At 63.6% G+C, this 25548-nt stretch overlaps 1 protein-coding gene across 1 annotated transcript in view; it reads right to left on the minus strand.

Moving 5' to 3' along the window:
* Positions 1-23788, minus strand: part of CFAP74 (cilia and flagella associated protein 74) — a 42585-nt gene extending 18797 nt beyond the window's left edge. The window contains exons 1-17 of the mRNA XM_081144331.1: positions 23706-23788; positions 18521-18751; positions 17941-18085; positions 16721-16802; positions 15925-16068; positions 14884-14982; positions 13908-14012; positions 13416-13589; positions 12586-12696; positions 11790-11892; positions 11014-11171; positions 9696-9894; positions 7801-7950; positions 7012-7185; positions 6422-6540; positions 4285-4351; positions 3812-3901 (exon numbers count right to left, since the gene is read on the minus strand). Coding sequence (XP_081000457.1) covers positions 3812-3901; positions 4285-4351; positions 6422-6540; positions 7012-7185; positions 7801-7950; positions 9696-9894; positions 11014-11171; positions 11790-11892; positions 12586-12696; positions 13416-13589; positions 13908-14012; positions 14884-14982; positions 15925-16068; positions 16721-16802; positions 17941-18007 — 1842 coding nt within the window. The 5' untranslated portion in view covers positions 18008-18085; positions 18521-18751; positions 23706-23788. The remainder of the gene's footprint in view (positions 1-3811; positions 3902-4284; positions 4352-6421; positions 6541-7011; positions 7186-7800; positions 7951-9695; positions 9895-11013; positions 11172-11789; positions 11893-12585; positions 12697-13415; positions 13590-13907; positions 14013-14883; positions 14983-15924; positions 16069-16720; positions 16803-17940; positions 18086-18520; positions 18752-23705) is intronic.
* Positions 23789-25548: the final 1760 nt, after the last annotated feature.

The following is a 25548-nucleotide window of genomic DNA, read 5'->3' on the forward strand; positions in this document are numbered from 1 at the left end:
CCACGGACGTCGAAAGACGGAGGTCACGCCACACGCCTTCTCCCACCGCAGCCGGAGTCAGAAACCAGCAACGGAAAGGAAACCGGAAAGTTCACACAATTGTGGAAATTAAACACCACTTCCATTTTTTTTTTTTTTTTTTAAATATGTCTTCATTGGTTTCAGAGAGAGGAAGGGAGAGGGAGAGAGAGAAACATCAGTGATGAGAGTCATTGATCGGCCGCCTCCTGGGGGAGCCCACAGCCGGGCATCGAACCCCAGGCGCCGGGATCCTAGGTCCAGGCTCAGCCGCTGAGCCCCGCCGGCCGGCTCAACGACACTTTCCTAACCGAGGGACCCAACAAGAAATCCCAGGGAGCAGAGGGGGCTCCGCGCACCCCAGGGACACGATCCCCTCCTAGAAATCGCGGGTTGTGATTTCTATTTAGAGTCAAAAGAAAACAAGACACAAGAAAGCGGAGCTCACGGGAGGCAGAGAAGGGGTGCAAAGGGGGGGTGACGGCTGTAGACGCCAGCGACCTCATGCAGGACTCGGGCTGGAGAGAGGAGCGAACCGAGCCCAGGGCGACCGGAAGGACGGAAAGAACACGGGTCGGCGCAGAGGGAAGCGAAACAGGGAGCAGGACACAGCCCAGAAAGTCGGCGGAGAGACCAGCGAACCCGACGGACCTTTAGCGAGACGGACGGAGGAGAAAAGACTCAAGTCGCTAAAACCAGAGACGCAAGGGGGGACGTTCGTGCTGGTTCTGCAGACGTCGGGCGGGTGGCGGGAGATTCTACAGTCGGGGCCCAGAGCCGGGCACCCTGCACGAAGCAGACGCCGGAGTCACAACCCACACGGGCAAACCCTGAAGACGCCGAAACGCCACGGAGACCTGCGCGGGGGGAGAGTGGGTCAGGAACGGGGGGCGTGCGTGTGGGCTGAGTGCGTGCGGTGGGTGGGCCGGTGGCCCGTCCCTTAGCTACAGGTGGCCGGGCTCCGAGAAGCCTCAGGAGACAGACGCCGCTCGGGGGCCGCGCGGTGGCCCTGGTGGCCGCCCGGGAAGGGCCGGCCTGCCCAGCGAGCGGGGAGGAGAGAAGGGGGGCGTGGGCGTCCGGGCGGCGCGGGGCTGGGGGGGCGGGGACCACGGTGCCCCCTCCAGCACAACCCCTCCTTCCTTCTCAGGACAGAGCCCCCGGCGCTCAGCTGGACCCAGCGCTGCCGGGAGAGACGGGTCCCCAGCCTTCGGAAGCCAGGGAGGCCCGAGGGCACCAGGTAAACAGACGCCGAGCCTGTGGCCACTGGACATCCCACAGGACACGCTCGGGGGGCAGCGGGGCGACCGGGACGGACGAGGGGAGGCGGGGACGCCAGGGATGGCGAACGTGGGCGGCTCTGGCGCGCTTCTCCGTGTTTTGTTTTCCGCACGATCTGGGAGACGCAGTTTTTTTATAAAAAGCAATTATCCTGCTAAAAGCCGGTATTACCGCAGCTCTGGCCTGTGATTCCACGTCCTACTTTCTACGTAACTAAGGGATGGACGCAGTTAAAAGGTTATTATTTTGTCACTGGACACGCAAGTTAGGAAGGTGTAACCTGTGACCTCGGCAAGGGCAGGGGGTTCTGCAGCCCCGAGGCGAGGCCGCCCGGCCGCCCCGTCGGGCCGTGGCTCTAGGATGTTAAATGCAGTCCCCAGGGCCACCCCATCGGCAGTGGGGAGAGAGGACACACGGGAGGGACCGAGAAGGGAGTTTAAACATTTCACTGCAAAGATCAAGCAAACAGAGGAAGGGAGCGACGCAGGGCACGGGACACAGGCCCAGGACCCAGAGCCCGGCGCAGGGACCGCGGCCCTTCCCAGCAGCGCCGGGGAGGGAGGGAGAGGGGGAGGAGGGAGGGAGGAAGGAAGGGGGAAGGAAGGAAGGAAGGAAGGAAGGAAGGAAGGAAGGAAGGAAGGGGGAAGGGGGAAGAGGGAAGGAAGGAAGGGGGAAGGAAGGAAGGAAGGAAGGAAGCAAGGAAGGAAGGGGGAAGGGGGAAGGGGGAAGGAAGGAAGGAGGGAAGGAAGGGGGAAGGGGGAAGGAAGGAAGGAAGGAAGGAAGGAAGGAAGGAAGGAAGGAAGGAGGGAGGGGGAAGGAAGGAAGGAAGGAAGGAAGGAAGGAAGGAAGCAAGGAAGGAAGGGGGAAGGGGGAAGGAATGAAGGAATGAAGGAATGAAGGAATGAAGGAAGGAAGGAAGGAAGGAAGGAAGCAAGGAAGGAAGGGGGAAGGGGGAAGGAATGAAGGAATGAAGGAAGGAAGGAAGGAAGGAAGGAAGGAAGGAAGGAAGGAAGCAAGGAAGGAAGGGGGAAGGGGGAAGGAATGAAGGAATGAAGGAATGAAGGAATGAAGGAAGGAAGGAAGGGGGAAGGAGGGAAGGAAGGAAGGAAGGAAGGAAGGAAGGAAGGAAGGGGGAAGGGGGAAGGGGGAAGGAATGAAGGAATGAAGGAATGAAGGAAGGAAGGGGGAAGGGGGAAGGAAGAAAGGAAGGAAGGAAGGAAGGAAGGAAGGAAGGAAGGAAGGAAGGGGGAAGGGGGAAGAGGGAAGGAAGGAAGGGGGAAGGAAGGAAGGAAGGGGGAAGGGGGAAGGAAGGAAGGAAGGAAGGAAGGAAGGAAGGGGGAAGGGGGAAGGAAGGAAGGGGGAAGGAGGAAGGAAGGAAGGAAGGAAGGAGGGAGGGAGGGAGGGGGAAGGAAGGAAGGAAGGAAGGAAGGAAGGAGGGAGGGAGGGAGGGAGGGAGGGAGGGAGGGAGGGAGGGAGGGGGAAGGAAGGAAGGAAGGAAGGAAGGAAGGAAGGAGGGAGGGAGGGAGGGAGGGAGGGAGGGAGGGAGGGAGGCCTGTCGTTTGCCGCAACACGGAGGGACCCTGAGGACGCGCTGCCGGGTGGAGCCGGCCAGTCGCAGGAAGACGCCGGTGAGGCCACTTACACAAGGTGCTTGGGGGGGCTCGGGAGGCGGGACGTAGGTGTGGGGCCAGGGTCTGGGGGAGCGGGGAGGCGAGTGTCCACCGGGACAGAGTTTCCGCAGAGGCCCGAACGGATGGGCGACGGCCGCCCTGTGTTTTGCAGCAAGAACAGCGTGAAGAGGGGAGAGGGAGACGGAAACGATAACCGAACACCGTGCATGACCCTGATGGATCCCAGCTCAGAAACCACACGAGCAGAGGCGGCGGGGGGATGGCCGGGCCCACCTGCGTCATCGTCAGGGGTGTCGCGGGCCCCACTAGCGTAGACAGCAGGCCACGTCCTCGCCGCGCCGTCCCCCGGGGGCAGGGTCCCGCAGCGAGGGGCGTCGGGCCCACAAATGCCGCCTCGCGTTGCGGGGAACCGAAAGCAGCGGAATCCACAGGACAGGCTGGTGGTTGTGTGAGGGGGCGGCAAGGGGGGCGAAAGGGGTCAAAAGCGCAAACTTCCAGCTGTAAGGTGAACGCGTCTGGGGCTGGGTCGGCTGGTGTGGGGACCACAGTTTAAAAGACGAGGGGACGCCCCGGAGCTGCAGAGAGGCCGGGACTCCCTCCGAGAGCCCCGAGGCCTCCGCTGACCCTCGGGGCCGGGGGCCTGCAGTCGGGGCTCCGCCCAGCAGGGCATGTCCAGCCCGGACGGGATGCGTCTCTCAGGGGGCCCCGTGGACCTGTCGCCTGCAGGCGGCGGTGGGAGCCCCACCGGAGCTGCTGCTGGGCTGCTGGAGGCGGCGATGGAGCCACGGCCCCTCCTACCCCCAGCTCCAGGACACCCCGAAACCCCAGCTCAGGCCCCCAGCTCCAGGACACCCCGAAACCCCAGCTCAGGCCCCCGGACCTACGGAGCACTGCTTCGTGGAGCACTTCAGTGGGACCGAAAACCTGCCCGTCTGAGCCAGAAACGAGATATTTCCTTCCAGGTCTTTTTCGATCTGAAAAAATAAAACCCGACCAGCATGAACGTCTGTGACTTTCCCGGCGACACGTGTGGCGTCCGACAAGCACAGCCGGGCCCAGGCCCCCGGGGCGCACCCTGGCCAGGGCCCGAGGGACGTCTCAGCACAGACGTTCAGGCCCGGGAGCACACGGCTCACGCCTGTTCACGGGGGAGCCGGGACAGCCGGCGCCTGGGGGTCTGCGTGGAGCACGTTTGTAAGTAAAACAGCGAACGGGCCCTGCACGGGCCCCACGGAGGCCGAGCGTCCATCCAGCCCCACGAGGTCCGTCCGGGAGCCCCGAGCAGCGGGACGGGAGCCGCCCCCGCCCTCTCCCGACCGGGCTGAGACGCCCTCTGGCCCTGGGCTGAGACACTCACCATGGGCTTGAAGGTGACAAGCACTTCGCAGGACATACCGGCCGACATGGGACCAGGGGGGTCAAAGCTGCAGGCACAAGGACACACGGCGCGTCCGCGATTAGATCTCCGAGAACAGTCACGGTTCGTGGCACCCGAGGGGGACCCGCCGGTCAGGCTGGGACTCACTGAGGAATGTGTCCTGTTGCCCCCCCTCCAGCCCCCAGCTGGCCCGGAGCAGCCGCCTGGACTCCCCTCCTGACCGTCCCGGGCGCTGCGCCACCTCTCAGGACGGGCCCACAGGGGGCGCTCCAGAGACACAGAATGTCTGGGAGGGAGAGCGTGGAGCGGGGAGGGAGGAAGGGGAGGTGGGGGGAGAAAGGGGGGTGGAGGGAGGAAGGGGGTGGAGGGGCGCAGGGGTGGAGGGAGGGGGTGGAGGGAGGGGTGCAGGGATGGAGGGGGGTGCAGGGGTGGAGGGGGGTGCAGGGGTGGAGGGAGGGGTGGAGGGGGGAGAAAGGGGGGTGGAGGGAGGCGGGAGGAGCAACAAGAATAGCCCCAGGGGTCTGGGGGGAGCAGCCCCGGCTGCCAGGGTCGTGCCCGAGGCCCCAACTGGGGCTCTAGGGCTGTGTGTGTGTTTTAGCCTCAGCGGAGGGTATTTTTTCCATTGCTTTTCAGGGAGGGTGGACGGGAGAGACACCTCGAGGGGTCGCTGTCCACACTCGGTCGGGGGCTGGGGATCGAGCCTGCAGCCCAGGTCCCTGCCCTTGCCTGGGAATCAAACCTGCGACCTTTCAGTGCCCGGCCGGCCGGCGCTCCAGCCGCGGAGCCACACTGGCCAGGGCAGGTCTAGGGCTTTAACACCCGCGGGAGGGGCGGGAGGCAGGGAGGGGGCCCGTGAGGGAGACTGGGGGGAGTCAGTGCCTTGGTCTGGATTCTGGGCGAGGGGAGGACGTGTCCCCGGGGAACCTGGACACGAGGCCGATGGTCACCAGGTTGGGTCTCACCCGACCGCCTGGGTTTAGAAACAGAGCTGGACACTTAACATAGGAACATGTCCCCGGCTGGCAGGGTCCATGTGCCCCGCTCAGCAGCGGGTCCCCAACTCTGACTCGGAGGGAAGGGCTCTTGGGGACGGCAGGGGGTCCGGCCAGAGGTCACTCAGACTTGGACGCAGACCCTGGACCCTCAGGCCCTGGAATTCCTGATCCGAGGCCCCAGAGGACGCAGCCTCGGGTGACAAACCAGAGGGTTACAGACACGAGGAGGGGACCTGACGCTGCGAGAAGGACCAGCTGTCTGAAGAAACACTTAGAAATGAGAAATACGGCAACTAAAGAAGAGGCCCCTGAGCGATTACAGCAGCCAGCTCAACACAGCCCAGGGGTGAGCGAGAGACGTGCTGAGGAAGCGCCGGAGGGAGCCCCGGTCAGAGACCAGGGCCTGGGGAGGGGACAGGGCCTGGGGAGGGGACAGGGCCTGGGGAGGGGACGGGGCCTGGGGAGGGGACGGGGCTTGGGGAGGGGACGGGGCCTGGGGAGGGGACGGGGCCTGGGGAGGGGACAGGGCCTGGGGAGGGGACAGGGCTGGGAAGGGGGACAGGGCCTGGGGGGGGGGACAGGGCGTGGGGAGGGGACAGGGCGTGGGGAGGGGACAGGGCGTGGGGAGGGGACGGGGCCTGGGGAGGGGACGGGGCCTGGGGAGGGGACGGGGCCTGGGGAGGGGGACAGGGCCTGGGAGGGGGACAGGGCCTGGGAGGGGGACAGGGCCTGGGGAGGAGGACAGGGCCTGGGAGGGGGACAGGGCCTGGGGAGGAGGACAGGGCCTGGGAGGGGGACAGGGCCTGGGGAGGGGGACAGGGCCTGGGGAGGGGGACAGGACAGCGTGGTGACGGGGGGGGGGGCGCAGTATCTGGGGAGACAAAGTTCCCAGCTGTGCAGAGATCGGATCCAGGGAGCCGCCAGCAAGCCTGAGACACGGGCCCCGGCAGCCCAGGGCAGAGGCGCAGGGGGCTGGACGTGGCGGGGAAACGGGGCAGCCCCGGGGCCACCGGCACCGCACAGGCCCGGGAACAGCGGGGTAGAGTCTCCGAGGGAGACGGTGGCTGCGGGCTCCGGGCGGCAGGACCTGTGCGTCCCCAGGGCCCCGCCCCCCCCCTCACTCGAAGTGGATGAAGTCCCGCAGGTGCTCGTCCACGCCCTCCAGCCTGCAGTAGTTGATGGTGTAGGTGGCGTTGATGAGAGTCATCTTCTTCCTGTAGACTTTGCCAACGTCGAAGTCCTGGGGAAACCGAGGAGCCGTCACCGGGAGCCTCGGGGCCGCGTCAGCGGGGGGGGGGGCTGGGGAGGCCCCTGTGCCGCCTGGAGGTCCACACGCGGGACGGGACGAGCGTGGCGACCGTCCTGGTACTTCCCAAGGTGGCCCCTCGGTGTCGCGTGGGGAGCAGGGCGCGGGGGCTGGGCTTGCCCGAGTCAGAGGTGGGAGCAGCTCCTGGGGGCCGGAGGGGAGCTGGGGGGGGGACGACAGTGCAGGGCCCAGGGCTGGGGTGACGTCCTGCAGAGACCGAGGAAAACCCACCCCGTCCTCGCTCTCCCTGCCATGCGACACGTGGAAGCCACACCCCCTCCGAAGGAGGCCTGAGCCCTCCCAGGGTTGGCGTCTGACCCTCGGAGGAGAGGAGCCCGGCACCCGAGCAGCAGGCGAGGACGGCGGTGCTGTGTCCCTCCCCTCCGGCCCGGGCCCCCGGCTCGCCTTGAAGTGGACCAGCTTGGGCTTGCAGTTGAAGGGACAGCCTTTGAACTCGCGCCCGGACACCACCTGCTTGTGGATGACCCCGCTGCGCAGCCGCTCCATGGCGCGGCCCAGGATGTCTTTGTCCATCTTGGTCCCGTGCACGGGCTTCCGGTCCACGTCCTCTTTGGGCACCTGGGGATTCACAGGGACAGTGGCCTGGGCTGGGGAGCACGGCCCCGCCGGGGGAGGGCTCCCTGCTCAGTCCCCAGGGCGCTGGGGGCAGCAGTTAACAGCACCGAGGGGCCCGGGCGGCCGGGCAGAGGGGGATGCGCCCCGTGATTGCGGCAGGTCACCAGGGAGCCCGGCGTGGGCAGGGCGGGCAGTCTCTGCAGAGAGAGAACACAGAACCGGCCAGGATCCCTGCAGATCTCTGGGAAATAACAGCAGTTTGGGAATTTTCTACATTTTACTACCAGCCCGGGAAGCAGCTTTCGAGAAGTTCCACAGGGAGCCACGTTTCCCAAGCAGAATAAAATTAGGAATCGTCCCGACCCTCGAACCCCTGACTGAGTCCCGCTGTGTGTGGCCAACCACTGAGGCTGGGGCGAGGGCTGGGGCCGCCGTTCCCACGGAGGCTCTGGGGGCGGAGAGAGGAGGTTTGGGGGAGGGAGGCAGCTGGGCAGCGGGGAGAGTCCTCGGCACAGCAGCTGTGGGCCAGGCCTGACCAGGGCTCGGGGCAGGGAGGGCACCCGGGAGACGGAGACGTCCGTCCAACCGCAAGCGGCTTCGACGTATGAAAGCAGGTACCTGGTGCGACTTATAATCCTTGTTCCAAAGCCCGGAGATCTCTGGCTCGGCCAGTGTTTGGTCGTCCCAGTTGGCATTCCCGGTGTCCCCCTGGGTGGACTCCATGGACACGTCTGGGGTCAGCCCCACGAACGGACCGTTGCTGCTCTCCTGGCCAGGAGGGGACACAGCAGCTCAGCGCCGGAGCCGGGACCCGGCGCACCAGCGGGACGGAAGGGAAGTCGCGGGGACCTGGCTCTTTCACTTCCCTGCAGACCAGCCACCCCGCGTGGTAAGTTTCTCCATTTAAAATACAGTATCGCCCGGCCGGGCGCGGCTCAGCGGTTGAGCATCGACCTAGGACCTAGGAGACCGCGGTTTGGTTCCCGGTCAGGGCGCAGGCCTGGGTTGTGGGCTCGATCCCCAGTCGGGAGCGTGCAGGAGGCGACCAATTGATGTGTCTCTCACATCGACGTTTCTCTCTTTCTCTCCCCCTTCCACTCTCTGAAAAAGTAATGGAAAAAATATCCTCGGGTGAAGATTAAAAATAAAAAAATAGCCCGGCCGGGCGTGGCTCAGCGGTTGAGCGTCAACCTAGGATCCAGGAGATCGGGGTTCGATTCCAGGTCAGGGCACAGGCCCGGGTTGCGGGCTGCAGCCGATCAATGACTCTGTCATCATTGATGTTTCTCTCTCTCTCTCCCCCTCGCCTTTCCTCTCTCTGAAATCAATAAAGATATATTTAAAATAAAATAAAAAATAAAAAATAAAAATAAAACGCAACATTCGTATCTGTTCATCGCTGCGCATTTTCTCCGGTCCCCACGGGGACCCTCTCCCTGGCAGCTGTGCCGTATCCCCCCAGCCAGTAGCTGCTCGGTGTTTCTAGTTTTCCCTTAAAACACTGCGCCTGGAAAAGCCCTTGCGGCTGACGGGACAGAGCGCGGGCTGCGTGCCAGACGGGGTGTCAGAGAAGTCAGGGTGCAGGTGGAGGGGCCCCCAGGGAAACGGGGCGGGGCAGCTGGTCCGCGGCTGCTGGAGGGGGCGCGGGCAGGTGCCTGTGGGCTGAGTCTGGGCCTGGGAAACGGGAAAAGACCTAAACTGCAGGTGGAGCAGAGCGAAGCCCCCGCAGGCCGGAGAGGAGGCCCCAGGGGTGTTGCTGGCAGCTGCTTGTTGAAGCCGGTGACCTTGACCTTCAGGTGCTGGGGTCACAACAGTCACAAAGCAGAGCCCAAAGTGCCAAGCCCGGCTCAGGAGGGGCTCCCGCGTCCCTGCCCCACACCCTCAGGGACAGGTAAGTGGGCAGCCTACAGGCGGCTGGCACAGAGCCGGCCACAGTGAATGGGTGGGTGGATGGATGGACGGACGGACGACCGAGGGACAAGCTGCCCATCTCAGATGGTTCAGCCTTTGGCCCCAGGTATCAACCTGCATGTGGGCGAATGGAGCACAAGTCTGCCCTGGCCTGTGCCTGACCTTCGGTCTGGGCCTCTTACCTGGGGACACGTAAGGTGGCCTGAGCAAGTGGCTCCCGTGGCTGATGAGGGCAGTGACCTGGGTCTCATCCCTGTGCACCTGAGCTATCGGTCAGGCCAGGCCAGCTCCCAGGTGGACACCATGGGGCCTGTTGCCCACCTGCTTTGAACATGAGCCCTGACACTACCCTAAGTCCCACAGAAAGAACCACGGGGGCATCAGAACACGTCCCCCCCACCTGCTGGGGCTGCCTGCTGGGGACTCGAGCCAGGATGCCCTGTGCCAGGGTGACTGCCCTCGCAAAGAACACGGAGAGCGGGGGCAGGAGGTGTTTCCTTCATCTGGATTCAAGTCGGGGAGGTTTAGGTGATGTCCCCACGGAGGGACGCCTGTGCCCACTGGTCCCGCTACTCCTGCAGGGGCGGGAGCTTGCCGCTCACCGCTGGGTGGCAGGCAGCTGCGGGGGTCTTCCCTTCGCTGAGGTCGGCCAGGTAGCCCCAGGTCTTGTCTCTCAGGGTTGGCCGGTCTGCGGCGCTGGCTGGAGGGGGCAGCCTCTTCCGCCTGCTCTCCTCGGCTTCCTCCTGTAAAATCCGGCTCACGATCTCCTGCTTCCTGAGCTTCTGCTCCTCCTCAAAGGCCCTGGGGACACACAGTCGGCTGAGGGCAGGGTCTGCGGCCTCCGAGCCCTGGAGCTGGGCAGCCGCTCCGCTGGCTGGGCCCTCCCCGGCCCTTCCCAGCACGGATCCCTCACCCCCACCCTGCTCCTGGGTGCCTGGGACTTGCACCTCCACCCAGTCCAGTCCCCACAGTAAACCGGGGGGGGGGCCTTCACGAGGGGCCCCTGCTCCTTTCCCCAGGCTGGCGGCAGGGGTGCCCCCACTGAGGCGCAGGAGGAGACGTTGAGCGCGAGGCTCCTCCCTCCCTCCCTCCCTCCCTCTAGGGCTCCCCCTGCCCTCCTATGTCCCAGGTCCGCCCAGACAAAGGGACTTGTGGGTGGGCAGAGCTGTCTGGGGGGGGGCCCCGCCAGGTTGGGCTGATGGCAGAATTCTGCAGGGGATGCTCAGGCACCCCGACTCCTGGACAAGAGACGCTGTCCCCAGTGAGAGGACCAGGGGGTCACACCCGGGCAGATCCTAACAGCAAGCACACTGGGGGGTTGGGGCTGGGGCTGGGAGTAGGGAAAGGAAGGAGAAGGGGCGGGTAGAAACTGGGGCCTGGGGTCTTAGAGAGCCACTCCTGCAAGAACACCCTGGGGTGGGAGGCCCATAGGTCCCACATCTCTCAGGGTGGGGTGCAGCCTGGGGAGCCATGTACGGGGACCTTGCAGGGCCAAGGGGATGTTTCAGGGTGAAGGACGGGAGTGCGGGATGTGCAGAGAAGGCAGCACTGAGCTCTGGTTTGAGGGGACCAGGTGATGCCCAGGAGGGCTGAGCACTAAAGAGGAGCCCAGGCAGCCTCAGCCCCTGGAGGGGACGGGGGAGCCCAAGGGCAGGGGTGTGGACAGGTTGGTGCCTTGGAGCAGTTCCTGAGAAGCCAGGCCAGGAACCTGGGGAGCAGCGTCAGGGCGACGGGGCGGGAAGGCTATGCCCAGAGGCCCAGGACAGACCCTGCTCGCTGGGCATCCGGACGGGTGTGGAGGGAGGGGCTTGACGGGAATGAGGGAGGGGGGTGTTGGAGCCCCACAGCTGGGCCTGTGGGGGGGGCTCAGGGGGACACGACGCCCCCCCCCCCACTGGCAGGCGCCTCCGGGGGCCTCACCGTTTCTGGGCGTCCAGCTCCTGGAGCCGGCGTTGATGGGAAAGGTGCCTGAAAGCGTCCCCACCTTGGGCCAGAATCTCCTGCTTCTCGGCCTTGACCTTCTTCTCGGCCAGCTCGGCCCTGGCCTGGCCCCACGCGCGAAACTTCCGGAGTGTTTCCTTGGGAACAGGACGTGCCGAGGTTACGGCATCAGCAGGTGCGTGCACACCTGCCCACGCGTGTGCGCACACTCGCACCGGAGCTCTCCGCCCCCCCACCGGCTGCCCTCCCTCCTAAGTCCCCAGGCGGCCAGAGCCCCCCCGGCCCTGCAGCTCAGGGACTGGCCCGCTCACCCCTGCTCCCTGGGCACCCGGCTCTCCCCGCACAGCCCTTTACAGAGACTGTTCCCCTCGTCCCCTCTGCTTCCCTGGCCTCACATGCTCAGGCCCCGGGGGATGTCACTTCCTCCAGGAAGGCCCCGGCCCCTGCAGCCCCGTCAGGGCTCTTCCCACAAGGCTCGGCCCCCTGAGGCCGGGGCCATGCTGCCTCCCCCCCCCCCAGGTCCCTGTGCTCGGCAAGGTGGCTGCTCAGGTGTCCTCAGGGAGCGACGGGGCCACGCGAGGAGGGCGTGGGAGGCACTTCCTAAGCAGCAGGGTCCAGGAGGGTGGGCAGGGGCGTGGACGGCCGGCCACCTGGACGGGTGGACGCCGGCCTGCCCAGATGGGCTTATGCTGGGGCCTTGCGGGGTGAGGCCGCAGGCGGGGAGGACCGTGGTGGGGGGGGGGCTCGGCGCCTACCCGGTTGGCGGTGATGCTGTTTTTCAGGGCGAGCACGGCGTCCATGCGTCTCCTCAGCTGCTTGCGGTTCTCCAGCTCCTGCTCCCTCTCCTGCTCCTGAATCCTGGGGAGGGTGCACTTTGTTTTCTGTGGTTGTTAATCCCCACCCGAGGGTGTTTTTTCCTTTTTTCTTTTTTTTTAAAAAATATATCTTTATTGATTTCAGAGAGAGGAAAGGAGAGGGAGAGAGAGAGAGAAACATCAATGATGAGAGAGTCATTGATGGAGCCCGCAACCGGGCATGTGCCCTGACCGGGAACCGGACCCCGATCGCCTGGATCCCAGGTCGACGCTCAACCGCTGAGCCACGCCCGGCCGGGCCCCAGGGTGTTTTTTCCATTGATTTTCAGAGGGGGGCGGGGAGAGAAACATCGATGTGTGAGACGCACATGGATGGGTTGCCCCCCACATGCTCCCCGGCCGGGCCGGGGAGGCAACCTGCAACCTAGGGATGTGCCCTTGACCGGGGATCGAACCCGGGACCCCTCAGTCAGAGGGCCGATGCTCTAACCACTGAGCCACGCCAGCCAGGGCAGGAGGGTGCGCCTTGCAGGGGTCAGCCGCCGGGAAGCGGCGCTGGGGCGGGAGGTGGGTGCGAGGACACGTGGGCCAAGACGCGCGTTTCGGGGCCGGCGGCTGGCGCACCTGTGGTCCTGCCCTGGACACGCAGGGAGCAGCTCAAAGTGCACCTGTGCTGTCTCCTGACAAGGTGAGGACCCGACAAGCCGGGCGGGCGACCCCCACGCGCAGGCGCTACCTTCCCAGCGAGGCCTTCAGGAACTTCACCGCCACCCTGTGGTTCCTCCTGGCGTCTTCCACCAGCTTCTGGTGTCGCAGTCCATGCTCCTTCTGGAGGTGCGTGGACTTCCTGCGGGACGCGGGGCGCCGGCTCTCAGCTCGCCCCGCCGGCCCCCGCCCCCCAGGGGAACAGCACCCAGCACCCGGGGCTGGTGCGGACACGCCGGGCAGGACGGGTGCCCAGGACAGGTCAGTAAACGCCTGGGGGGGCCCAGAGGGGAGCCTTGACCTGGGCTGGGCCGGGTTGGGGAAGCCCAGGGACCAGGACCAAGTGGGTGAGGCTCCAGGGACTTAGAGCCGCAGAGGGGGCAGGAAGGTGCGCCCAGGGTGGAACGGGGCGGAGTCAGGAGCCTCTGGAGGAGACGGAGCCGAGTGATGGGGGGGTTGGGAGCAGAGGGGACGCCCACACCCAGGTGCACACCCACGCCCACACCCATGCCCACACCCACGTCCACACCCACGCCCACACCCACGCCCACACCCACGCGCACACCCACGCACCCAAGTGCAGGCCAGAGGAGGACCCACATTCTTCAGGCTGGGGAGCTGGGTCCCGTGGCTCCTGACACACCAGGAATGCCCACCCTGCGGGGGGGCCTCAGGAGGAGGGGGTGGGAAGGGCGTCCAGGAGGAACTGCGATGTGAGGTCAACGAGAGGGACTCTGGCCGGGGGCGTGGGGAGGGGGCCGGGCTGCAGATGGTGGGACCCCAGACAAGCTGGCTGTGGAGCCCGCGTGCGGAGGGCCAAGGAAGCGGTGAGGCCCCGGCCTGCAGGCTCCAGCCACCAACCTGACCCTCAGCAGCCGGTTCCTCTCCGCCTTCCCCCAGGCCTCCTTCTCCTTGCTCAGCTGCTTGGCCGCCTGCACCTGCAGGCACCGCCCGGCGGCCTCCTGCTCCTCTCGGGCGGACTTCTGCAGGACCTCCAGCTTGCCCTCCTGGATCCCGATGTGCCACATGGTGCTCCTGGCAAAGGAGGGGCACGGTCTGTGTCGGCACAGGGGCTGGCGGCCTGGGATCTGGAAGCCCAGGCACCGAGTTTTAACAAGCGCTCCGGGCGGACGTTGGATGAGGGAAAGAAGCTGATTTCATAGGTCCCAGGACACGAACACACGCGTGGAGGCGGGAACGCTTCGGAAGGTGAGGCCGGCTCTCTCACGTGGCCACTCAACAAGCCCCCATCCCGTCTTTAGGCCGCTGGGGAGTCCCGTGCAGACACGTAAAGATTCTACGTGGTGTCCGTGGCCGTCAGGCCGGGATGGGCAGCGGGGGCCCGGGACTCACTCGCTTTCCCTCAGCACGGCCCTGATTTTCGCCTGCAGGTCCCTCTCGTTCTCCAGCTCCGTGCACAGGCGTCGGGACATGGCCTGGAGGCGGCCCACGGCTGCGCTGAGCGCCACAGGACAGCGGGAGGGGACGGTGGGAAACACCGGTCAGGGCCCGGGCCACCGAGAGCAGTCCCCGCATCCCTGAGGCTGTGTGCTCCCAGGGCCCCCACTTAGGCTCAGCGGTGCCTTCCCCCGGCCTGCCATTTCCACGGGGACCCCCAGACCCCCAGCTCTCCGTGGGCCTCTCGTGCTTCTGCAGGACGGGGGGCCGGCTGCCCCGTGGCCAGCCCCTCTGGGCAGCACGCCCACCCAGGCTCAGGGCCAGGAAGGACCCAGCACACTCAGTGGCCAGAAAGCCCCGAGAGGCCATGTGGGGTGTGGGCTCCCTCACTTTATTCCTCCTCCGTCCTGGAGCTGCGGTGACCTGAGCCCCGCTCTGATCTCGGATGGAACCGTGTGGGGGTGTGGAGGTGAGGGGGTGGGAGGGGTGGGCAGGGGATGGGCGGCACCCGGAGGGGTATGACCCCCGAGACCCCCATGTGACCTCCTAAGCTGGGCAGAGCCAGTCCTGAGGGCCGTCCCCGGCCCCCTCCCTGCACCGTCTCCGGGACACCGGCCCCCTCCCTGGGTGGCTCCTGGGGCTCCACAGTCTCGCTGCCCACAGTGCTCTTCCCCAGTCACTGCACAGCCACTCGTCTTTGTCATGCGGGTCCCAGCCTGGAGGTCACCTCCTCGGGGAGCCCTCCCCTGGCCACCTGCTTCAAAGCGACCACCCCTCCTGGCCTCCTGGCCACCGGCTTCCTGTCCTGTGACCACCTGACGCTTGGTGTCCATTCTGGGTTGTGTCCATCTCTCTCGCACGCTTAGCGGAGGCCTCTCCGCCCCCATGGTCGCCCGCCCGCCCCCCGCCCTCCACGGGGCAGAGGACCTACGTGTGGTTGGCCTCCTTCTCTGTAGCCAGCTCGGCCGCCACACCCTCCTGCTGCCTGGTGATGAGGTCCATCCGCTGGCGGCAAGCGCGCAGCTCCCCTCTGAGATGTGAAGCCAGGATCCGGATAAATGGCCTGAAGCGTGGCCCTCGACCTCCCTGCCTCGGGCTAGGGCACCTCCGCCTGGCCCCCCGTCCTCAGAAGGGACCGTGGCCGGGGGCCGCGGCATGTCCCGTTTTCCAGGGGTCTCTCTGAAAGCCAAGCACTGGGCAGGGGCTTGTCCATCTGTTTTCTGAAAACTCTGCTGGAGGCCACCTGTGGGCCCTGTGCCCGAATGGGCGTAACGGGAACCATCACGGACAACGAGCGCGGGCGTGGGAAGGGCCCCAGGAGGCTGGGGGCACTGAGGCACAGGCCACGGACCCACGGGGCAGCCAAACCGACCCGGGGCCCTCGCTGAATCCCAGCTCTAGATGTCGCCCTGTGACGTGCCTGTCACCTCCATCAAAACAACAGAGCTCTGGCTCCGGAGGCCTCTGGAGGACACTGGGGCTTGCTGTACGAGGACACTGAGGGTTTGGGTTTCGCAGGCGAAGTGCGTACTGAGGTCGTGCGGGGGAAGGTCAGTGTTTTAGGAGACACTGAAGAATTCGGGAGGAAAGTGCAGCGATCTCTGCAATTTGCCTTCAAACAACTTAGCAGAAAACATCACAGATGTGACGTGTGGACACACACAGACCAGGGACCAGAGCTGACAGTGTCGGGGGCACGCGGGTGGCGGCTGTGCGATGTGTTTCCCACTTCTCTGTGTGCTTGAGGTGTTCCTACACCACAGACGTGTGGGGAACGCACAGGGGGCGTCCCTGCCGGTCAAGCTGGCTGGTGACCGGGGCAGCAGGGAGGCTGGGCCCAGGGGGACCCCAGGGGGCAGGCAGGGGCAGCCCCAGCCCGGAGGCCGGAGGAGGCCCCCGCCCCTGGCCTGAAGGACAGCGGGCCCGGAGCTCCTGCCGAGCCGCGGGCACCCTCACCCTGACCACGGCTCACCTTGTTTTCTGAATGAAGAGATCTTTGTCTCTGTGCAGCTTATCCAGGCGGCTCAAGTCCTTCCGCAGCTCAGAGGCCCGGATCCTGTCCTGGACGCTCACCTTCTTCCTTCTTTCAGCGTCGGCCTTCTGCTGCTTCTCCGCACTGAACACAGACGGGACCCGGCTGCCCTGTGCGGCCAGCACGCCCGCGGGACTCACCCCGTGCCAGCCCCCTGTGCCGAGGGCCTGAGGCTCAGGGAGGAGAGCCGGCTGCCCCCCGCATCGGTCACCGGCCGCCCCCCACATCGGTTACCAGCCTCCCCCCACATCAGTTACTGGCCTTCCCCCGCATCGGTCACCGGCCGCCCCCCGCATCGGTCACCAGCCGCCCCCCGCATCGGTCACCGGCCGACCCCCGCATCGGTCACCGGCCGCCCCCCCATCGGTCACCGGCCGCCCCCCGCATCGGTCACCGGCCTCCCCCCGCATCGGTCACCGGCCTCCCCCCGCATCGGTCACCCGCCGCCCCCCGCATCGGTCACCGGCCGCCCCCCCATCGGTCACCGGCCGCCCCCCCATCGGTCACCGGCCGCCCCCCACATCGGTCACCGGCCGCCCCCCCATCGGTCACCGGCCGCCCCCCACATCGGTCACCGGCCGCCCCCCGCATCGGTCACCGGCCGCCCCCTGCATCAGTCACCGGCTGCCCCCTGCATCAGTTACCTGCCTCCCCCCGCATCGGTCACCGGCCGCCCCCCACATTGGTCACCGGCCGCCCCCCGCATTGGTCACCGGCCGCCCCCCGCATCGGTTACCAGCCTCCCGAGCCAGCATGGCTCTCAGCTTCCTGATGGGGAGACTCCACCTCGAACTCCGGGTCCTCCAGCTCATCTCTTTCTAGAAAGTGCGACGAGAGTTAAGACGGTAAGAACCAGGTCTAGGCGTCAAGGCTGAAGCTCCGGAATAAACCCCGACAAGCCCAAACCCGGACACGGTGGGGATGGCGTCCCAGAGCAACGGTTCTCAAAGCGTGGCCCAAGGAACCCTGGGGGCTCCCCAAGCCTCTTTGGGGGGGCGTCTGCAGAGTCAGAACCATTTTCACAATCATACAGGACGCGTCGGTCCCACCCGCTCTTCACTGGTGTACAGTGGGGTTCCCAGAGGCCACGCGACGCGGCCGGGCAGCGGGCATGCGGATCCCGCTGTCTTCCGCTAAACCAGACTCTCTTTGTTACACAGTAAAAGAAACAGGTTTGCTACTGCTGTTTTAAGTGAATAAATAAACAAGGTATCGTCAGCTTTAGTTTTTAATAAACATCGGGAGTTACAACCGACATCAGCAGAAGCTCCCCGGGTTGTCGTCCATCACTTTCAAGCATGCCAGGGGTTCTCTGACAGGAGCAGTTTGAGAATCCCTGTCTTAGAGAACCGCTGCAGGCTCCGGGCAAAACGTGGAGGCCGAGTCCACACCCCGTAAATCCCCATGAAGTGACGGGACAGGGCCAGGCATCGGTGGGCAAACGGGAGCGCAGGAGAGGGGACGCGGCGGGTGAGGGGCAGGCGACCGTCCCAGGAGCCCGACGGGCAGGACGCGGGGGAGGGGTGGGCACAGCGCCAGGCAGGCCGGGCCGTGGACGGTGACCAGGAACCCGTGTTCTCCCTGAAGGGGCTTATCTGAGAAAAACTTCAATCAGGAAAAAAAAAAAAAATCGAAAAGCCTCCAGGGGTTGGGGGGGGGGGTTGGAACTAGGTCACACTCAAAGGATTGGGATAAAAATGGCATCGGGTTTCTCAATAAAGACGCCGGAAACTAAAAACCATGGTCGGCCCCTTTCGGGATCTTCAGACACAGGGCAGCTTTGTTTCAGCTAAAGGCAGACTAACCTAAGCTCCCTCTTTGAAAAAAATACGCATTTAAGAGATGTGGTCTCTCGGAAAACACACACGCACCAGACAAACAACAAGGGAAGGGGGCGCGAGGCGCCCTGTCTGCCCGCCGCGGGTCCCGGGGTGTGGGTGACGAGACCCGAATTACCATCGTCCACTTGTGGGACGCCCTCCAGGAGCTCCACCTCGGGGAACAGGCCAGCACCTTCTTCCATCTCGGGGGGCGGGCGTCCGCTGCAGGAAACGGTTACGCAATCCAGAGGAGCCCGCAGGTTGAAAACGATGGTAATAACCTGAAGGACCGGATTTCAAAAGAAGGAACAGTCTGCCTCGTACAGAGACGTTCAGGAGGTGAGCAGAGAGGCCGCGGGTTCGATTCCCGGTCAGGGCACACGCCCGGGTTGTGGGCTCGATCCCCAGTCGGGGGCGTGCAGGAGGCGGCCCATCCACGTTTCTCTCTCACATCAACGCTTCTCCTTCGCTCTCCCCTCTCCCTTCCTCTCTCTCTCTCTCAAGTCAATAGAAACATTTTAAAAAATAAATAAACGAAGGAAATTAGACCCAAAGGAGTGCACGCGAAACCCAAATACAGGCAGAAGGAACCGGGGCGACGGAAGTCAGGCCCGGAGTCTGGGTCAGAGGCGGGGACGGCGGGGGTGAGGCTCCCTGTCTGGTTTCGGGGGGTGGGGGTGGGGGTTACCCAGGTGCGTGCAATTGTCAAAACTCACCCGGAGCGACACCTAGGGCGTGTGCGTGTCCTAGCGCGTGACCCAGGAACGCGGGCACAGCCGGGGCTCAGACGCAGTCTTAGGGGATCCAGAACATTCGTTACATCGTTTGTCGCGCTGGGAGGCCGGGCGCCGGGCCGCACGGACCGCGGATGTGCTGTGCCAGGCGCCGAAATCGCTGACGAGTCTGTTTCTCGTTCCTTGATTTAGCAGCTGCTTCAGGATAAGTCACTGAAAGAGATTTTTCAAAGCCCAATAACGTCTCCCAGATACACCATTCATAAGTCAGTGCCAGTAATTAATTTTTTAAAAGGCGCCAGAGAAACAAATGGGTGTTAAAAGTCCTGAGAGGCAGAATTCTGAGGAATCTCGTAAAACGCCGACGAGGTCCCTTCCACGTGAAGAACCCGACGCCCCGCGAGCCTGTGGGTGCCAGGGCTCCCGGAGCCTCGCAGGTGCTCGGGCTGCTCCGCGCGGTGCCCGGCGGTTCCAGGTGCTCCGCACGGAGCCCGGTTGAGGCCCAGGGACGACAAGCGCCGGGAGGTGAAACCTGACACACACGGACCCGTCGAAAGCGACTGCGCTAAACCGCACACGCTCTGAACGTCCGCCTAGGACAGCGGTTCCAGGCTGGTGGCCTCTGACCCCTCGGCGTCCCCACTAAAGAGCAGCGGACGGCTCAGGGATCTGGAGGGCGACCGGACAGGCACGTGGGAGGAGAAACCGTTTCTAGGAGTCGGGAGCTGGGCAGTGGGGGGCTGAGTGGGAACTGCCCACAGGGGCCCGGCCCGGCCTCAGGTGCGGCCCCTGAGCCCCGAGACCCCGGCAGTCCCGCCACCGGTGCCCGCCCAGGAGCGGCGTCTGGGAGGCGGGGTGAAGCCGGGTCAGAAACAGAGATTCGCTGAAGGTGCTTCAGAGAAGCAGCTGGGCTCCCGCTTTGGCAGTGGGTCTGGCCGGCTGCCAACCACCACGCTGAAAATAACCGAAAATGCTGGAAATGGGCCGTGTTCACGTCGCCTGGAGAACCTTGAAGGCTCGACGGGAAAGTATCAGGTCGAAACCTAAGGGACGGCAAGACTGTAAGGAGAGTCAGTGACCGAGCGAAAGGGAAGCACCTTACCAAAGTGGGTTAAAGAAACACCCACAATAACAAGAAAATCTAACTCGGCTGCTTAAAGGGAGACACCTCAGAGGAGCTCACAGGAGCACCGCGGCCTCGGGACCAGGAGAAGCAGCTCTGTGCAGAGACTGTAACTAGGAAGCCCGGCGTTACCTAGAAACGGACAAAACGCTTCGGGCAGAAGGCGGGGAGGGCGGAAGAGGGTCCCGCCCGGCCAGACGCCAGGTCTCCGGGAAGACGCGGGGATTGTGGGGCCAGGTGTGTTCAATCACAGCCGCGCCTCGCCGCGAACGGAGCAAAGGGGGAGGCACAGGACAGCCCACGAAAATGTTATTCATTCATTTACGTGTTTTTTTTAACCCTCGCCTGAGGATATTTTTTCCCTTGCTTTTCAGAGAGAGAGGGAGGGAGGGAGGGAAGGAGGGAGGGAGGGAGGGAGAGGAACATTGATGTGAGCGAGACACATCGACTGGCTGCCTCCCGCAAGCGCCCCGACCCTGGCCGGCGACTGAACCTGCAACTGAGGTGCGCGTCCTTGGCCGGAATCAAACCCGGGACCCTTCATTCTGCGGGCCAGCACTCTAACCACTGAGCCAAGCCGGCTCGGGCGTGTGTCAGAATTTTAAAAAGCTAAAGAAAAGTCAGAGAAAACTTGAACACCCCTCTCCCAGATAAACGAGTCACCAATGACACATTTAAAAGGCGTCGTGGACAAGCGAACCCTGCAGACACGCGCAGAATATAAACCACTACAGACTCCCGGGCGCTCCCTCAAAGAGCACAGATCGACTCAATACGTGCAGGAAAGAAGCATGGATACTCCTGCTTATGCTTCATGAAAAACACAGTGAGCTCACATCCGCAGTGGGCTTCCAACGAAGGCCGTACCTGCAGGAAACATAAACCGTCCGCAGGAAACACCACACTTAGCCGCACGCATGAAGAGCGCCTCCTTCACGACTGAGAACGAGACTCGGATGCTTGTAAACCCCTCTCCTCTGCTCGGGAGGCACGAGGTCTCCCGGCCAGAACAGCCGGCGTTAGAGAAATGAAAGGAGTGAGGAGTGCAAAGAGGAAAACAGTCATTTTCTCCAGGTAACGTGACCGTGTAGGTAGAAATCTGAGCAAATATACAGATAAATTAAAATTATCGAGGCACTCTGGCCAGGGTGGCTCCATGGTTAGAGCATCGGCTGCTGCACTAAAGGGTCACGGGTTCGATTTCTGGTCAAGGGCAGGTACCTGGGTTGCAGGCTTGATCCCTGGCCCCTGTTGGGGCGCGGGCAGGAGGCAACCAATCGATGTGTCTCTCTCACATCGATGTTTCTCTCTCCCCCCATCCCTTCCTCTCTCTCTAAAAAAATCAATGGAAAAAATATACTCGGGTAAAGATTAACAACAACACAAATCAATTCTATTTCTATTTATCAGAACAAATAATGAGAAAAGATTTGGAAAAGCCGCCCTTTCCAGTTACATCAATGAGTATGAAGTGATTGGGGACACGCACAACCAAAGCGTGCAGGACCTTAAACGAGGAAACTCACTGGCTGATGCTAACGAGACCCAAATAAAGGTAAAATGGAACAAATGACCCAGTTTCTTCAACAAATAGATGTGGTGGGGCGGAAGGCAAGGGGGCTGTTTTAAGTCCAAAGGGCCTTAGGACACAAGTCGGCCGCATGCAATGTGGGGATCTGGTTTGGACCCAGAGTCAAGCAAGCAACTGTAAACATTTTTTGACATAATGTGGAAAAATGAACACAAAGGGGCATGAGTCTGTACTAAGAACTTAACGTGAATTTTATTAGGGTTGACAGCGATTCTGTGGTACGCATTCATTTCCTATTGCTGCTGACAAATTACCATAAATTCAGTGACTTAACACAAATTTATTATCTAATATTTCTGGAGGCCAGAAGTCTGCGATGAGTCTCACTGGGCTAAAACCCAGGTGCTGGCAGGGCTGCATTCCCTCCTGGTGGCTCCAAGGAACCGGAAAAAGTTTCTCAAAGTCACCCACATTCCTTCACTCAGGGCCCCATTTTACCCCCTCCAGAGCCAGCAATATCTCGTGCAGCCATCCTGCTGGTTCTGTCCCTCCCGACTTCCTCCTTCACTTATGTAAACCTCTGCCTGCACTGACATGTTGAGATGGGTTTTGTGACAAGAGTCCCCCATCTTCTTGGGCAGCTGGCACTTGAATAAACCTCTTTCCTTTTTTACCAGCATCTGCCTCAGGAGTTTGGTTTGTGTGGCAACAGCCAGTCGAACTCGGGTTCCGGTTACAGTTTCACAAACTGGGTGTCTGGAGGCCAGAAATCTGATATCAAGGTGCCGGGGGGCCTGTGCTCCCCTGAAGGGCTAGGGAAGAAGCGGTCCCAGGCTTCTCTTCTCTCTTCTAGTGGTCCCCTGGCTTGTGGTAGCCTAACTCCAACCTTCATATGACATTCTTTCTGTGTGAGTGTCTATGCCTAAAGTCCCCCTTTTTTTATAAAGATACCTGTCATCCTGAATTAGGAGCCCACCCTACTCCAGAATGACATCATCTTAACCATTTATATCTCAATAATCCCAGTTATACATGAGGTCACTTTGACATCAAATTTTTTTGAGGGGACAAAACTCAACTCACGGTACACATAAACCCAGGAGACGTAACCAGACCTCACAGAGCCGCAGTGTTCCCAATGGGAGCAGCTCCGGAGACCATCCATGGCCGTGGCCGCAGAGCAGCCTGACCGGCACCTGGACTGCTTCGCAGTGGAGAAGCGGAACGAGCTCAGCTCCACAGTGGCGTGGATGAACCTCGCAAACGCAACCGAGGGCAAATGACACGAAAGCACACACACTGCTGCTCCTCCTCCCTTCACTTTCAAAGTAGGTACCTCAGGCAGGGCAGGTGGCCCAGGCGGGGGTGGCAGAGCCTGACTGGGAAGGGAAGGGATGCCTGTGTGGGGAAACTGAGGCCCAGAGCTGGATGTCAGAGCCTGAGTGGGAGGAGCGGACCCTATAGAGGTGTCCAATTAGGGGATCAGAACCCAAGCAGGGTGGGGGGGGTGTGCCCGCTGTGAGAGCCACCCAGCCCACGCCTGGGAGGGACGGCATGGTTACACAGCCTCAAAGTACCTCCCAACAGAACGCCTGTTAATCAGGACGGGAAAAGTAACTTCCCAGGGGAGAGGCCGCCGCAGACACCACAACTGAGGGATCAAAGCGGATATCATCATGTGACAGACGGGCACTGAGCCACCTGGCGGCAGGAAACCAGCAGGAAGTGGGCAGGTGGCATCACTTCTGTGACTTTCGTGCCAAAGATGCATATTGGGATCCAATCACAAGGGGACATCGGAGAGACCCAAGTGGAGGGAGGGGCTGTGCACAGAGTGACCGGCCTGTAACCCTCCAAGGCGTCAGGGTCAAGGGAAGGCTGAGGGCGGCCCTGGGCCCTGGGCTCGGGACTGAAGGCGGCAGGGAGACCACTCAGTGCGACTCCGGGGGACCAGCTGGCAGCGCGAGCCTGGGGCCCGGCCGCAGCCGCCCGCCCGCCCGCCCGCCCGACGCGCCCCCGGGGAGCTGGGGCGGGGCCTGGTGCAGGGACGCGCGGCGCCCCGGGCGACAGCGCCGCGCGCAGTTCAGGCTCCAGCAGGCGCTGCAAGGAGGGGCTTTTTTGGCGCTGAACTTGCAGCTTTTCCGTAACTCCGGGGCTGTTTCAAGCATTAAAAAAAGGATGTGCCCAGAGTCACTGCGCTTACAGGCGCGGCGGGTGCGGGAAGGGGCGCGCTCCAGGGCCCCGGGGAAGCGGCGCCGCCGGGCCCGTCCGTCCCCAGCCGGCCCCCGGGACGCCCCGCGCCCGTCCCGCCACCGCCCGGCGCTGCGGGTCCGCCCACCGCCGGGCCGAGGGGGCGCAGGGCTCCCCGCAAGGGCGCGGCGACCCCGCCACACCGCGCAGGCCCCGAGCGGGACGCGCCCGGGCTCCCGCGAACCGGCCGCGAGGATGTCGGTGGTGCCTGGGGGGCGGCGTAGCCCCCCCAGCGCGGCCCCGGGCCCGGCGAGCGCACCCACCTCTCGGCCGACGCGCCCGGGGTCCCACGGGGCGGACCAGCCCGACGGCGGCGCCTCGACAGCTCCGCGGCCGCGCGCGTCTCGGGGAAACCGCCGCGTCGTTTGGAGCGGCGGCTCCATGGCAACGGGCGGCCCCATGCGGAGGGGGTGCTCGCGCCGGGGCGCCCCCGCTGGGCGATGGTTTGGTCCAGCGCGGGGGCGGGGCGCTCGCGCAGGCGCAGTGTGGCCGAGCCGGCGCCGCCCGCGCAGGAGCGAGAGGCTCGGAGGCGTGTTCGAAGGTGCGTTCCTGCACTGCGCACCCGCACCCGCACCCCTGTACCCCGCACCCCTGCACCCCTGTACCCCACACCCTGCACCCCACCCCCACACCACTGTACCCCTGCACCACTGTATCCTGCACCCCTGCGCCCCGCACCCCTGCGCCCTGCACCACTGTACCCCGCACCACTGTACCCCTGCACCCCCACCCCTACACCACTGTACCCCGCACCACTGTACCCCTGCACCCCCACCCCTACACCACTGTACCCCTGCACCACTGTACCCCTGCACCCCCACTCCCACACCACTGTACCCCTGCACCACTCTACCCCTGCACCCCGCACCCCTGCACCCGGGGCGGAGGCCAAGGCCTGGAGGTGGAGGGTGTGCGTTGGCCCCGCCACCAAGCTGCCGCGCAGGGGCCCAGTGCGCTCAGGTCCCTGGACGCCCCGCCAGACCCCCGCTCTGGTTTGGCCCGAGCCGGTTGAGGTTCAGATTAGTTGCCAACTTTAGAAATCGGAGAGTTTTGCCCCGGCTGGTTTGGCTCCGTGGCTAGAGCGTCGCCCGCGGACTGAGGGTCCTGGGTTCGATTCCGCCCAGCACCTCGGTTGCAGGTTCGATCCCTGGCGCCCCGTCAACCCGCCAGCAGGAGGCAGCCCGTCGGTGACACGTCTCTCTGTCCCTCTGTCCCTGTCTCTCTCTCGCCCCCCTTCCACTCTTTCTCTGAAAAGCAATGGGAAAAATTTCCTTAGGTGGGGATTTAAAAAAAACACCGAAGTCGGAGAGTCCGGCCCGGCCTGTTCCTCAGTGGTTAGAGCGTCGGCCGTGTACTGAAGGTTCGATTCCCGTCGAGGGCAGGGACCTGGGTTAACGGGCCCCATCCCCGGGGTCGGTTGGGCGTGTGCGGGAGGCAGCCAGGGGGTGTCTCTCTCACGTCCACGGTTCTCTCTCCTCTCCCCTCCCTCCACTCTCTCTGAAAGGCAGCACCTGAGGATATTTTCTCCATTGATTTTTTTATTTTTTAGAGAGAGTGGAAGGGAAGGAGGGAGAGAGGGAGAGAAACATCGACGGGCTGCCTCCCACAGGCGCCCCGACAGGGGCTGGGGGTCACCCGACGACCCAGGTACCTGCCCTTGAACCAAACCCGAGACCCTTCGATGCTCAGGCGGACACCCAGGGCGGGGACCTTCAATATCCTGTTCACACTCACCATCCGTATCAATACCTGGCCCGTGGGAGGGTGAATCATTACATAGATATTTGTTAAGTGAGTGTTTCTTGAAGAAATTTAATGAAAGCGTTCAAAGGTGACAGCAATTCTGCTGTTATCTCTCCTGCACCCTGGGCGGAGGATCAGCACCCAGGACCAGAGAGAGGCAGAGCCCACCCCTCCGCGCCCAGCCTTCTGTAGGAGTTGGAGGTTGTTGTTCAGTCCCCGCGTCGAAAAGAGAATGTTTTTCTCGCTTGATCGACAGCCCTTTTGTCGGGAATTGTTAATTTGCGTGCGACATTTTCTATCGCACGAAAGAATTCAAATTGCCGCTTGAAAAAAAACATAAAATAGGAGGACAGGGTCCTGACT

The sequence above is a fragment of the Miniopterus schreibersii genome (assembly GCF_964146895.1).
Source record: "Miniopterus schreibersii genome assembly, chromosome: 8".
Taxonomy (NCBI): domain Eukaryota; kingdom Metazoa; phylum Chordata; class Mammalia; order Chiroptera; family Miniopteridae; genus Miniopterus; species Miniopterus schreibersii.